At 34.4% G+C, this 16,088-nt stretch overlaps 2 protein-coding genes across 2 annotated transcripts; both read left to right on the top strand.

The window, feature by feature from the left end:
• The first annotated feature begins 160 nt into the window (after positions 1-160).
• On the top strand, positions 161-5,118 carry LOC133335924 (angiotensin-converting enzyme-like). Its single transcript, XM_061544217.1, has 6 exons — positions 161-175; positions 375-942; positions 3,492-4,407; positions 4,473-4,595; positions 4,870-5,048; positions 5,108-5,118. Exons 1-6 carry the CDS (start codon positions 161-163, stop codon positions 5,116-5,118), a joined length of 1,812 nt encoding a protein of 603 aa, XP_061400201.1.
• A 2,416-nt stretch (positions 5,119-7,534) lies between these two features.
• Positions 7,535-11,009, top strand: LOC133335921 (angiotensin-converting enzyme-like). The gene is made up of 6 exons (XM_061544214.1): positions 7,535-7,584; positions 7,761-8,328; positions 9,570-10,482; positions 10,553-10,675; positions 10,746-10,942; positions 10,999-11,009. The coding sequence occupies exons 1-6, from the start codon at positions 7,543-7,545 to the stop codon at positions 11,007-11,009; spliced, it is 1,854 nt and encodes a 617-aa protein (XP_061400198.1). The 5' UTR covers positions 7,535-7,542.
• The last annotated feature ends 5,079 nt before the right edge of the window (positions 11,010-16,088 follow it).

The raw sequence follows: 16,088 nt of genomic DNA, 5'->3' as shown, positions 1-16,088 counted from the left end.
GTGTCTGATTGAGTTTTAAATACTTAATCAATTATTTAGCCTTATACTATGTACCTTATGAAATATTACAATTGCAAATAAAATATGCTTCATTCGGTAACTGCTCAGAAATATGATAAGGCATTTCATTTTACGATCATTACGGGGTTTAACATTTAAAATGGTTTTTGCCAATGTTAGTTTGTTGTCAGCGTTCCTATTAGTTTGGCATTAAAATTTTAATTTGTTTTATAAAATGAATTGTGGAATAATTTTGTGCATTATATTCACCATAAAGGCAAGTTTTAAATTCGGTTTTAAAATATAATAAATGCCAGGAAAAATATTTCAGAATCTCAGCTGTCAAAATAATTTTCAAATTGTTTTTATTACAGCTATCTCTGGCGGCAACCAACTACGACCTAAAAGCAAAAGTATTTGTAACCCAAGCTAGTAATCATTATTATCAACTCTACGATAAATTATCTGCCGAAACATATGCCAGCACGGAAGATGAAAGTTTTGCCACCATCTTTAGTCGTGTAACGACAGTAAAAACAATTGCTCAAGAATTGGTGGAAATTTCCAAAGAAGCAAAACAATTCAATATCAATAAAATTCAAGATCCAGTTTTGAGGAGGGCACTGGAAAAACTACATTATGTTGGTGGTTTATTTATACTGGGTGACAACTATTTTGAATCGATTTTAATAACTTTGAATGCACTTAAGAGTCTCTCAACGGATAAGGACATAAAACCCTATGACGCTGCTGGTTCTCTGGCAAAGGGAGATTCCAGTCCCATTGCATATGATCCAGACATTGAAAGGATTTTTGAAACGAGTAACGATAGTAAAGAATTGAAATATTATTGGGAGACATGGAGAAAACGTAATGCTATATGGGCGACAATGAATTGTTATATTATTATTCATGCCATACGCAGTGCAGCGGAGCTATTGGGTAAGTGAGAATAAATCCCAACGTTGAATATACCCTACACCACAGTGTGTTGGAGGTCTGTCAAAAATCTTAAATCCGCAGATTTATTCTTTCTCTAGAAAAACAATTCACAGACCCTCAGATACTATTTTTTCTATAGAAAAATATCCACAGACCTTCAGGTACTATATTTTTCTATAGAAAATTAATTCTGAAGAAAAAAATCACAGACCCTTTGGACCTATCTTCTTTAATAGAAACGAATCACAGAAAATCACAAACCATCAAGTCATATTTTTTCTAAAGAAAAAATTCATAGACCCTCGGTTTTATTTTTTCTATAGAAAAAAATCACAGACCCTCGGTCCTATTTTTTCTATAGAAAAAAAATCACAGACCCTCGGTCCTATTTTTTCTATAGAAAAAAAATCACAGACCCTCAGTTCCTATTTTTTTCTATACAAAAATATCACAGACCCTCAGTTCTTATTTTTTTTCTATAGAAAAAATTTACAGACCCTCCGGTACTAATTTTTTTATAGAATATAAATCACAGATCCTCAGGTCCTATTTTTACCAATAGAATATAATTCACAGATCCTCAGGTCCTATTATTTCCAATAGAAAAAAATTCACAGACTCTCAGGTGCTATTTTTTCTATAGAAAAATACATTCACGGTCCTAATTTTTCTATAGAAAAAATTCACAAACCATCAGGTCCAATTTTGTTTCTATAGAAAACATTTCATTGACTATCAGGTCTTATTTTTGTATAGAAAACCATATTTTGCTATAGAAAACCAATTCCAAGACCTTCAGCTTCTCTCTTTGTACCCTTCATCACACTGTGGTATAGGGTATTATGTCTTTGTGCATATGTTTGTAACAGGCAAAAATAATCGAGATAGACACATGGTTCCTTTTGAGAATATGCATGGAATCACTTTCTGAGTCGATTTATGCATGTCCGTCCGTCCGTCTGTCTGTCTGTCCATGTTAAATTGTAAACAAAGTACAGGTCGCATTTATGATCCGAATTGGATGAAATTTGCCATAGGTCACTTATTCGACCCAAGGACGAACTCTATTGAAATTGGGAAAAATCGGTTCAGATTTAGATATAGCTCCCATATATATATTTAACCGATTTAATGTAAACGGTCCCTATATATCTTTCGATTTGCACGAAATTTGGTACAGCCTAATCATTTAGGCCTAGAATGATGTCTGCCAAGTTACGTGAAAATCGGTCCAGATTTAGATGTAGCTCCCATATATAGTTTCGTCCGATTTCATGTAAATGGGGCACCAAAGTCCCTATATATCCTTCGATTTGCACGAAATTTGGCGTAACGTACTTAATTGAGCCTAGAATGATGTCTGCCAAGTTTCATGAAAATCGGTTCTGATTTAGATATAGCTCTCATATATAGTTTAGTCCGATTTTATGTAAATGGTGCACCAAAATCCCTATGTATCTTTCGATTTGCACGAAATTTGGCATAACGTACTGAGTTGAGTATAGAGTGATGTCTGCCAGGTTTCGAAAAAATCGGTCCAGATTTCTATATAGCTCCCACATATAGTTTCGTCCGATTTCATGTAAATGGTGCACCAAAGTCGCTATATATCTTTCGATTTGCACGAAATTTGGCATAACGTACTGAATTGAGCCTAGAGTGGTGTCTGCCTTGTTTCGTGAAAATCGGTCCAGATTTAGATATAGATCCTTTTTATTATAGATTGATTTTAAGTAATTGACGCACCAAGGAACCAATAGGAACAAAACGTTCTGAAATTAGTATAACCTAACCTGTGACAAGTTTGTTTGAAATCGTTTAATATTTCGATAGAGCTTCCATATATATTTTCGCCCGATTTCAAGTAAATTGGACATCAAACTCCTCATGTTAGTCAGATTGACATCAAATTTTGCACAACGTACAGAATTGAGCATAGAATTACGTAGTTGCGTTTTCTAGAAGTACAGACATAGCCCAATGGATGACCTATTTATATTTGTTTGAAGTCAATTTACATACTTTATGGATAGATCTAGGTAGATTCATATTTAGATAAATATCACATATTTTGTTTCATCCAATTTCATGTTAATAAACCTGTTTAATATACCCATAGTGGTGAAGGGTATCATATAGTCGGCCCCGTCCGACTTTACTACTTTCCTTACTGGTTTTTCTATAGAAATAAATTCACATAACCTCAGGTCCTATTTCTCTATAGAAAAAATGCACAAACCCACAGGCCTTTTTTTGCAAAAAAAAAATAGTATCTAAAAAAATGTTGTCCATATTTGTCCTATATTTTTATAGAATTCTCACATTTCTAGAAAAAAAACTGTATAAAAAATCACAGACTGTCAGGAAATATTTGTCCTGAAGAAAAAACAGAAGCTCAGGTTCTTCTATAGGGAAAAAATCACAGAAGTTCGGGTTCTATAGAACAAATTCACAGACCTTCAGCTAGAAATTTTTCATTACACCAAATCACAGACCTTTCGGGCCTTTCTGACCATTGTGTAAACAAATAATATGATTTAATATTCCAGATCTTCCTGTTATGGATTTCTATTACTTCAACTATATGGATGTGGACATAACCCAGGAAATGGACAAAGTAATGGAAGAACTTAAACCAACCTACCTACAACTACATGCCTTTGTCCGTCATGAATTGAAAAGAAAATATAACCATGATGTGACGGATGTAAATGGTCCAATACCAGATCATTTATTCCAACAAGTATTGGCTCAAGCATGGAAGGAGAATAGCGTTATTGAAGAATATTTTCCATATAAGGAATTACCTCCATATGATGACCTTGTTCGCGATTTCAATGGCAGAGACCTTCTCAACAAAGCAGAAGAATTTTATAAATCATTGGGTTTTTCTCCATTAGAAGGAGATTTTATAAAATCCCGATTAAATGAAATAAATTCCAGCGATAGCAATGATGCCGAATGTCATGCCCATATATTCGATTCAACTCCCCAAGTTCGAATGCAGTATTGTAAAAAAGTCGATTTTCGGGAATTTATGCAAATGCATAGCCATGCGGCTCGTCTACATTATGCCATGGAAAAGAAATCCTTACCATCGTATTTTTTCGATTCGTATAACCTGGAATATGCTGTGGGTGAGGCTATTATTCTCTCAGCTAGTTCACCCAGGCATTTACAATCACTGGGTGTATTGAATGATTTTAAATTTTCGGAAAGGGCTCAAATGAATCGGTTATTCCGCATGGCTATTCACACAATTCTCAACATTCCTCTATATTATGTGCACACTCGAATTATAAATGAATTACTAAAGGGCAGTGTTGAAATGGATGGTGTTAATCGCCTATATTGGAAATTAATGCAAGAGTATGTCGGAGTGGATCCACCCATGGATCGAGAAGAGAATGCCATCGATTTTCCCTATAAATTTTATTTTGAAATTGAGACGAACTATCAAAGCAAGTAAGGGGGTGCTACAATATTCGAAAAAAAATGATTAGAAATTGATGTAAACATTTTTTTGGCAGAAAATTTGTTTCCGAAATTTTAGGTTATCAATTCTATGAGGCCCTGTGCCAGAAAGCAAGACAAACTGGAATCCTAAGCAATTGTGATTTTTATGGCAATAAAGCTATTGGCGAAATACTCAGGTGAGTTTAAGTAACTCAATGCTACGGAATCTAATATTTTTGTACCTGCAACCTAATATGTATACCCTACCGCTCATCTGATTAGATTTTCTGCATTTATATGTACGAAAATCTTTGTTTGTGGCTACAATATATTTTCTTGGGAAATCATTTTGCCATTTATGTAGTAATTGTATAGATATTCATTAGGTAAACGTTTAACCTATTCAAATGAGCGAGAAATTAGGCATTCTGCCGAATGGTATCTCACATGTTTCAATTATTTACTTAAAAGATCCATGATGTCAATGGGTTCCTCCAAGCCTTGGCGCGATGTTATTTCAACAGTTTTGAACCAACGATCATCTTTAACCGCCGGTTCCCTATTGGAATATTACAAACCTGTAATAGCTTGGCTTAAAAATTTCAATAACAACAATCACATTCCAATTGGTTGGAATGAGACCAAAAGAAGTAAGTTATCTTTGTAAAATATGGTATTGAGTAATTAATAATTAGCATTTTATTTACAGAAATTCTTTAAAGTGCAAAATATAGCTAACACCTGAAACTTATTTGCGAATATTGTGCATTGAATAAAAATGTATTAAATATATAACATAGCAAAAACTATACAGACCAAAAAATATATGAATATTTTCATAATTTCTTTTTTTTTTTTTTTTTTTTTTTTTGTTCATATTATACATGTACCTCGCTTGGAATACGAGTAAAAAATTCTTCTGAGCAAGAAGAGCCAACATATCAAAATTATGTTAAAACTTCTCTCTTCTTTGCCACTTTTTGCGTTTCCCCTCTCTCTCTCTTTTGACAACTACAAATGCATTCTTCCATCGGTTGTGTTCTATTTTGGTATCGTCCTCAGTTTCTCCTCCTTAGCTTTGCAAACGTTTGTTGGTCTATGGTTTCTCTTGTATACAACAGCGGTCACTCCACTCACCCAATTGTGGCTAATTCTGCTTTGAAGATACAAAATTCGCATATTTATTTTCCAAATTATTTCGATATAAATGCAAAATACAATATAACAAATAATTGTTGAAATCTGAACACTGTCACATGTTCCGAACTATATTCATATTATATACGAGTTATTTTACAATGGATAACAAATAAACTATACCAATTTGGGCGGAATATTACATCAGGGGTTATGTTAGAATATGGATTTTTGAAAAGAAACTAGATCTGAATAAAACGAGCAAATAACCGAATACGTTGGGACATGGACTAAAGTCTAATTTCTAAATATAGCTATGTTGGTTGATAAATACGACCGGGACCATTAAAATAACGAAAAATGGGTGTAGTACTTGCATTGAGATATGCGTTACGAGAGCTAAATATGCACTATGTCAAGACAGGGTCCTATATTGAATGCTTCGGTAGAACAATGTAACGATAATCTTCAATACAATAGTTTGGATTTAGCTACCTTTCACATAGCTGTTTTTCGGATTTAGCTGCCCAAAATACACTTTGTATAACTTTTTCTCAGATTCTCTCTCAAATTTTTCGTTTTAGCGCACATTACATACCTGCACATTTAAGATAAAAGCTCAGAATATGTGCACATCATTTCCTCTTACTGCTTACATTTTTGTATTTAGCTGCACGTGGAATATCAAATAAGGAAACAATAGTTATTTTTTATTCGTAGTTAGAAATCACACAACGACTATTGTTTTTGTGCAAACAATAGTCAATTTTTATGCAGTGATTTCACTTACTTGCAGGTTAAGGCAGATAAGAGATTTAATATATCTGCACTTCTGATTTAAATGTTTGTGTAACATTTGGATTTAAAAAAAATCTCGTTTTGTGGACTCAAGAACTCTATATAAACCAGTGAGAGGAACAGTATAGACGGACGGGATCGACCATATGATACCCTACACGTCAATCACGGAACTCTAACTGTCTGCAGATGTCTATTCAGAGCCTGGGCAATATTTCGTGATATTTACACCCGCTTGCCCGATTAGAGGTCAACAGCATCTTTTCCTTACACTATCATATTTTCCGAATATTACTAATATTCAGCACAGCCCTTCTAATTACATGTCCAGATTCCCTTCACCGAGGGTTCTGCTGCAATGCTCGGCTTATAATTGTGGCATATAAATCGATTAAAAAAACAAAACAAACAAAATAAGTTTTCGGTACACTCCATCCCAATATTATAATCTGATCATCACCAAGAGACCCAGTTTTAGCCTACCAATGAAATATTGTCTTCATATCATTTATAAAAACTTTACTGATTCAGATCGTCGATAAAGACTCATTGTTTCAGTCACGAGTCAATAAATCAATCAATAATAATTCGATTTAGTTTATGTCTAACTACAGTATTCAGTAGGCTTTACTTCCCCTCAAGGCGATGTCTTCCCTTTCACACAATAAAATTGTCTCAATGGCTACTTTAACTTTATACTTTAGTCTTTTCAATGTATCTGAAGCCTGGCCGGGCCGGGTATAATTAATATAAAAAACAACTCAATTCGAACACTTTTTCACGTATAAGAAAAAAATCAGTATATTAAGCGGGTTTTAATATTTTGTCCACGATCCATGCTCTTCTTATACCAATACACTTCCTATTATTCTAACCGATTCTTAGCTTCGAAAAATAAAGAAATTATAGGGAACAAAACAAAAACTGCATTCTCCCTTAAAACATAATTCTCCGTTTTATTTTGTTGTTACTCAAAGTAAAAGTGAAATGTTAGGGTCACAAAATGCCGACATGCTTAATTTATATTTTAAATTTCATTTGAAACAAAAATCACAGTGCAGCGATAAGAATTATCACACATTCGAAAGTGTCTCATTTCAACCTTCTGTTGTCTATACACATTAGAATTAGATTAGTCTTCTGGGGGATTTCAAAGGCAAAGCATCGATTTTAGTTTTGAAAAAAAGTCATAGATTAACAGTGAAAATAATGAAGCTTTTACAAGCTCTTCTTATCGCAGTGGCTTGTGGGGTGAGTTGAATACTAAATACGATTGTGAAAAGTTCCGGTATATGTGAACACCTTGAGTAGAATATTAAACTACGCAATTTCAAAAAAGAAAAACAATAACAAATAAAAATTATTTCAAGGGTACTATGAAGGATGTTTCTTTGTTTACTTAAATGCGATGTTGTTGTCCCTTTCAGCTATGCCTGGCGGCCACCAACACGGAATTGGAAGCCAAAGCCTATGTCGCCAAGGCCAGTGAACGTTTCTACAATCTCTATGACAAAATTACCGCCGAGGTATTTACCATGGACGATGATGACGATATGAATGCTGCCCTCAGCAAATTGTCGACCATTAAAGAAATTGCCAAGGAATTGGTAGAAATTTCCGAAGAATCGGGTGAATTTGATCAAAGTCAAATTAACGACCCTCAGCTGAAGAGAGCCCTGACCAATTTGAAGGAAGTTGGTTCACTCTTTGTGTTGGGTGATGATTATTTTGAATCAATTGCTGTGGCCCTGCAAGCGTTGCAAAGTTTGGTGTCCGATAAGGATATTGAACCCTATATGGGTGGTATTAATATGCCAAATCAAGATGATAGTCCAATTGCTTATTATCCGGATATACAAAAAGTTTTCGCCACCAGTAGCAATGCTGAGGAATTGAAATACTATTGGGAAGCTTTTAGAGAGAAGAACACTGTGTGGGCTTCGGTGAATTTCTATACGATTATTGAGGCTATGCAAAAGGCGGCTAATATTTTGGGTAAGTATTTTATAAAAGTGAAATATCCTAAAGACATAGATTTGTGAAGGTTCATAATTTTTTTTGGAAGAATTTGTGGATGTCTCCTGTCTTCTAATTGGGGAATACCTATAGGAGACCCGTGGAGGGTGTTTCTCTTATTGAAGACCATGTAGGCCTTTTTATTGCAAGAGACCTATGAGCGGTATTCTATCTATAGAATACCCTGAAGATTTTCTCCTTATAAGACACCTGTGCAGGGACGTTGAATTTTTTTCACAGTAAATTTATGTTTGCAACAGCGATTTTTTGCATTTTGTACTACCGGGCCCCCCGAAATGAAATCCTGTGTACGTTGCTGCACCTGTGGATGACATACTATATGTGAAAGACCTATGGGCGGTGTTTTATCTTTAGGTAGACCTATGTAGAAGAAGACCGTATTGAGGGTTCGAGTACGGTCTTCTATTTGTAGAATAGTTGTAGAATAGTCTTTGTAGAATAGTCTTTCTCTTCATGTAATCTGTCTGTAGTCCGTAGAAGACCTGTGTAGGGTCTAAGAACTGTAAAATACAGAGGCCCTTTAATGGCATGGATTTATAAAAATTGTATGTTTAAAATACCTGTAGAGGTCTCTTGAGGCGTGGATTTATAAAATTTTATTTGTAAAAGACCTGTAAATGCCTCTAGATGCGTGGATTTATAAAATTATATTGTTAAAAGACCTGTAGATGCCTCTAGAGGCGTGGATTTATAACATTTTATTTTTAAAATACCTGTAGAGGCCTCTAAAGGGGTGGATTTATAAAATTGTATTTCAAAAGACCTGTAGAGACCTCCAAATGCATGGATTTATAATATTATATCTTTAAAAGACATGTAGATGCCTCTAAAACTGTGGATTTATAAAATTATAGGCTTAAAAAACATGTAGAGATCTGCAGATGTGACCATTTATAAAATCTGAAGAACTGCAAGGCCTGTTATTTCTGTAAAATATCTTTTCTTCTCTCATTAGAAGACCTATATAGGGTCCTTTCAAATTGGAAGAGCTTTATAGGGTATTATATCCGAACATTTTTCTCAAGGGACTTTTTGATATATAAACCCTATAGGTCATCTATTGGAAAATGTTTCTATCTGTAGTATACCTGAAACATATCTTCCTTCTACGGGATCTAAAATCTATGGAAGGTCGATGTTTTTCCATCTGTAATTGAACGTCATCTTTAAATTGATCACATTTGTTTTCTTCTTTCCAGATCGCCCCGTTTTGGATATGTATTACTCAAATTACGATACCGAGAAATTCCTTAAAGAAATGGACAAGGTTATGGATGAGCTAAAACCCACCTATCAACAGCTACATGCCTTTATTCGCCAGGAATTGTATAAAAAATACGGCGATGAAATTGTTGACCCATACGGCCCGATACCAGATCATTTGTTCGAACAAGTCCTAGCGCAAGCCTGGAAAGAGGGCAGTGTCATTGAACCCTACTTCCCCTTCAAAGAGTTACCCTCCTATGATGGATTCGTGAAGGATTTCACTAGCCGCCAGATGCTTAACACTGCCCAGGATTTCTACAAGTCGTTGGGTTTCTCCGACTTAGATGAAGATTTCCTCAACAATCGTCTTAAGGAACAAGATGAATCGGAAAGTACCAATGGCTGCAGGGCTACCATTGTTGACACAACACCCAAAGTTTTTATGGAATATTGTCAAAAGGTAGACTTTAAGAAATTCATGCAAATGCATGGTTATGTCGGACGCATTCAATATGCCGCCGAGAAGAAACATTTGCCTTCGTACTTCTTCAATGCCTATGATTTGGAATATCCTGTTGGAGAAGCTGTTATTCTATCGGCCAGTGCTCCCAAACATTTGCAAACTATTGGTTTGGCTAAGCCACATGATTTCACTGAAAAGGCCCTCACCAATCGCCTGTTCCGCATGGGTATCCATACCATACTCAATATTCCCATCTTTTATGTCCATAGTAAAATTGTCAATGAATTGCTGAACGGTACCGTTGATATGGAAGGTGTTAACAGACGTTATTGGAAACTTATGGAAGAATATGCTGGCGTTGAACCACCCTCCGATCGTGAAGAAGGTTCAATTGATTTCCCCTACAAATTCTATTTTGAGATTGAAGAAAACCACCAAACCAAGTAGGTCCAGAAATCATAAAACTTCTATTATCACATAATACTACAATATCAATTTTGTTTTTTCCCCAAGGAAATTTGTTTCGGAAATTCTAGGTTATCAATTCTACAAAGCTTTGTGCCAAAAATCAGGTCAAACAGGTCAATTGCACAATTGTGATTTCTATGGCAACAAAGAAGTGGGCAATGTTATGAAGTACGTCAGAGCCATATATATTATCTATTTTTATTTTTAAATTAATAATTTCAAATATTACTCTCCCCAGATCTATGATGAAATTAGGTTCCACTAAACCTTGGAAAGAAGTTATATCAAAAATATTGACCGATAAACCATCATTGTGTGCTGAGCCCTTAATGGAATACTATACACCAATTGTTGATTGGTTGAAGGCCATTAATAAGCAGAATAGAGTTAAGATTGGCTGGAATGAAAGCCGACTTAGTAAGTTTATTTTAAAAAGTTTTAGAACAATTTTTGGTTCTAAAATATTTTTGTTTTTTTTTTTTCATTTACAGAGGTCCTTTAAAGTGGATGGTTGGATGAGGTTTAAAATGTTGAATTTATATTAAGCAAAATATATATTTTTTACTATCGACAAAAAATAATAATACAACATTTTTAAAAATAATATGTTTTTATACGCTTCACCACACTGTGGTACGGGGTATTATGTCTTTGTGCATATGTTTGTAACAGCTCCCATATATATTTTCGTCCGATTTTCAGTAAATGGTGCACCAATGTCCCTATATATCATTCGATTTGCACGAAATTTGACACAGCGTACTGAATTATGTCAAGAACGATGTGTGCTAAGTTTCAAGAAAATCGGTCCAAATTTAGATATAGCTCCCATATATATTATCGTCCGATTTTATGTAAATGGTGCACCAATGTTCCTAAATATCATTCGATGTGCACGAAATTTGGCATAGCGTACTGAATGGAGTCTACAATGATGTGTGCAAAGTTTCGTTAAAATCGGTCCAGATTTAGATATAGCTCCCATATATATTATCGTCCGATTTTATGTAAATGGTGCACCAATGTCCCTATATATCATTTGATGTGCACGAAATTTGGCATAGCTTACTGAATTGAGTCTAGAATGATGTGTGCAAAGTTTCTTGAAAATCGGTCCAGATTCAGATATAGCTCGCGTATATATATTGGTCCAAAGTCCCCGTCCGATTTTATATAAATGGTGCATCAAAGTCCCTATATATCCTTCGATTTGCAATTGTGAGGATTCATATGTACAACATATCCAAAGTGGTGAAGGGTATCATATAGTCGGCCCAGTCCGACTTTACTAATTTCCTTACTGGTTTTTTCTCTTATATGGCTAGTCAATCTGCTTAAATTTTGAATATATTTACCAAGGAAGATCTTGACCGATTGCATTTGTCCCAGTTCATACGTACATAACTATATGTTAACATTTGGACGGATTGGATAATTAGTTTTTAAGTTATCGTGCTCGCGTTTTGAGAAAAACGCATTTAAAGAGAGAATCACTTTTGCCGTTGCTTGATGCTAACATCATAAATCGGTTATATCTTCAAGAGATGTTGAGATTTCAAATTTTAAATAATTAATAAAATTTTAAATAATTGGATATCCCCTTAACTTTGACCTTGTAGCACTTTTAATACTCTTATTCTCTCCACCAAAAGGTGATGTTCATGCTCTGAAAAAAGTAATGTTCCAAATGACAGACAATCAGGTTGGAAAACTGGAGTCGGAATTTCAACATATCCCCAAATTAAACAGGACATTTGAACATGGACAATTTTAAAAAACATTAACCTATAATGAATCATTTCGAGAAATAATTTATTTTTCAGCATAAAAATTGCTTATAACTTAAAAATACTGTGAGGGAAAATGCGACAAAACCCTGAAAATGCTGACAGGCGCTACTCTTATATGAGGGCAATGGTCCTGTTCTGTATATATATTTGTATCAGTCTTTAAACCCACTTAAGCCCAAAATACCGCCACCTCGATGGGAAATGCGGCTAGCACCTTAAAAATACTGAAAACGGAGCACATGAGAACCTGAATTCCGCTTTTCATAGAATATTTTTTTGAGTTTTTTTTTAATACATTACTTATCTATTTATGAAAAAACTTTAACTATAACTTTATTTTCAAAAAAGTTACAGATCAATTATTCAATTTGCAATTTCAGTTGATTTAGTTTTGGCCTTTCATAACTTCTTACATATCCCAATCCGACACCCCAACATCGATCGTAACACCAAATTTCAGGATTTCAGCTCTTTCGGTTAACTTAAAATTTAAATTGTGCCAAATTTAGTACCGCATAGTACACATAAGTAAAAATTTCCAAAACTACTTACACCATACAATCAATAGAAACCTTATTCCCAATTTCAGAATTCCAGCCCTATCGTTTCAACCAAATCTAAATTGTACAAAATTTAGTTCATAATAGTACGAATTTTGAATACTTCCTACATATTCCCATCGTACACCACGAATGCAATCCTAACTCCAAAATTCAGGTTTCCAGCTCTATCGGTTCATCCAAAATTCAAATTGTACGAAATGTAGTACCATTTTGTACGCATAGAGATTATATTTCAAACCTACCTACAGAACTCAATTCTACAATTTTCATTGTTTCAACTCTATCGGTTCTCCCAAATCTAAATTGTATAGAATATTGTACCATTTAGTACTTTTCGTATACATAAGTACAAATGTCCAACAATACCTACATATACCTAACCTATAGTCTGTCAAAGACATAAAAGTATAAAGATAGGACAATTGATACGTAAGCAATTTCCAATAGATGGCTTTTCCTCTGTTGTTACGATATCATAACAACAGAGCGAACAATATTAAACGTTTTAAACGCTATATTGCAAGCTTATAAAACAAAAACATATTTTTTGAGTACAGATCTCTAATTTTATTTACATTTTATACACACATTATCGCGTATTTGCGTTTTTATTGTTAACATGCCTCTGTTATGCCTGACTCCCCCTGGATATTTTTTCATAAACTATTTTGTCAAAATGCATTTTGTCGAGTCTTTATGGTTTCTATGTCTTTGAGTCTGTTAATTTCAAATTTCAGGATTCCAGCTCCATCCGATCCTCCAAATTCAAATTGTACCAAATTTTGTACCGTTTAGTATTTTCCGCAGTATGAGTACACACTTCCAAAACCACCTCCTTATATCGACTCTACTTCTCAACCTTGATTCGCATTTCAAAATTTAAGTTTTTAGCTCTATCCGTTAACATACTACGAAATTTTACTAAATTCAGTACATTTTAGGATAGTTATAGTTCAAATTTCTAAAAACCCTTTTGGTACATCTATCCTACACTCCATCTGTGAACCTCATTCCAAGTTCTCTAGCTCTACCGGTTCGTCAAATACAAATGGTACAAATGGAATTTCCAAAAAAAATCAGCCTTATCTGACACCTTTGGACTAAGAGTGAGCCTCTCCCCAACAGGTAAGATTCTAGCTCCAGCCGTTTCGTCTGAGCATTGATGACTCGATAAGTCAGTCAATAAGATTGTCAATCACTTTATTCATTAATAATTATACATTGCCTACTACCGTGATTTCAACAGACGGACAGATATTGCTAAATCGACAGAATTTAGAATTTTACACCGATCCAGAATATATATATATAGAGTCTCCGATGAATATTTCGTTGTTTTGCAACGATAATAAATGACACATTTAAATCATACCCCATGTAATACTATTTTTTGAGATTCTATTTAAAATAATTAAGTGTAGCCACCGTGTGGAGTGGGGTAGAACTAGCTGAGAGAAAATAAAGAAATCTTAGAATACAACACTGTCAGTATGGTTCATGAATTTACTAAATATACGCATGGGTGACATCAAGCGGAATATAGTAACACCTGGCTAAATTCTAGTGTCGATAACACCGTGTATGCAATAAAACCGTTTAAAATTGTAGAGTGTATTTCAAAAGCAACAGTTAATAATTTTAGGTTGCGTTGCGAAGATGATTTAAATATTCTGGAATTCATGATATCATGTACTTTTTTAAAGAAAATATTCTATAAGTTCCTCATTATATAGAACAAAGTTTCTCATTATAGAAGACAATAGAAAAATGTCGCATATTCCAGCTTTTTATACCCTACACAACTACAATACTGTCAGGGTATTATAGCTTTGTGCAGCCCCAAGAGTTTGTAACGCCGCGAATTATTGGTCCTAGACCCACCTTTAAGTATACCGATCGTTATATCTCGACTAGCTAAGTTGATCTAGACATGTGTTTCCGTCCGTCTGTCCATTATAATTTGTAAACACGATACAGGCCACAGTTATGGACCAATCTTCACGAAACTTTGCATGTAGGATGGGTTCTGGCCAATGAAGACCCCTATTGTTTTTGGTAAAGATCGGTTAATATTTAGGGGATGAAATGGACCAATTACTAAGTTTTTGTCGGTTTTTCTGGTCGCTCCAGAGGCCGCAATTATGGCCCAAACATCGCGAATGCATATCTGTTTTGATAATGATCGGTCAATATTTAGCGGGTCAAATGGACCCTGATTTTTTTGTGAAAAATGACAACATTTGTCTTCTATAGCGTATATATTTACCCCTGAAGTAGATAGACCCGAAAAGTTGATAGTATATCCAAGGGGAGTGGTTGACCTTTAAATTGATTCCAATTATATTGTCGTATGTACTCGAATGTGGGAGTTATACTTAATTATTTACAGGTACTTATGTATTCTGATATTATTTAGTAACCCATTTCCACACTAGAGGAAATACAGTGCTGATCGCTTCGAAATGTTCCATGAGGTTCCAGATATGGTCGAGGACAACGCCTATAATTTTCAGTGATTATCAGATAATAATTATGGGATAAAGAGTACCGAAAACTTAATTTTTTGTGTGTTTTTCGAGTAGATCTATAGGCCACAATTGAAAGCCGAACATCACAACATAACTGTGAAGGGAAGGGCTTACCTTATATTAGTAATATTTTTTTGACCTCTACTTGGCCAGAATATAGAACCACAGAAAGTTAGATTTTCGTGGAAGTTGTGTAGGGTATCATATGGTCGGCCCCGTCCGACTATACTGCTCCGCACACTGGTTTTAATAATAAATTTTATATATTTAATATTTCCTTGAACAGTGTTTTAAGAGAACAAAATTATTACAATTATTTAACAGTACGAAGATGAACCCAGATAACGCCAGAGATTTTTTTCTTCAAAATCTTAAATTTAATTTTAAAACTTAAATATTTTATTAATAAAACAAATATTTTTGAATAAGATTTTGTTTGGCATAAATATAGGAGAGTATAGAACTATGTACAACAACAAACTTAAATTATTTATATAAATTCACTGCGATAACGGTGGTTTTAAAAGAGTGGTATTGCGATGTTGATGTTCATTTAAAAGAACGGTGGCACCAAAAGAGCTATCATATTTATGACGGTAATTCAACGTTATTTATACTTACTTACTTTACTTAGCTGGCTTGTTACAGAAAGGCTGTTCCATAAGCCGAGCTTAAAAAAGATTTTCAAGCGCGTCGGTCT

Source organism: Musca vetustissima, unplaced genomic scaffold, assembly GCF_032173495.1.
Source record: "Musca vetustissima isolate MV318-11 ecotype Yass unplaced genomic scaffold, APGP_CSIRO_Mvet_v1 utg46446, whole genome shotgun sequence".
Classification (NCBI taxonomy): Eukaryota; Metazoa; Arthropoda; class Insecta; order Diptera; family Muscidae; genus Musca; species Musca vetustissima.
The sequence above is the reverse complement of the archived record's forward strand: the minus strand, read 5'-3'. Positions and strand labels throughout refer to the sequence as shown.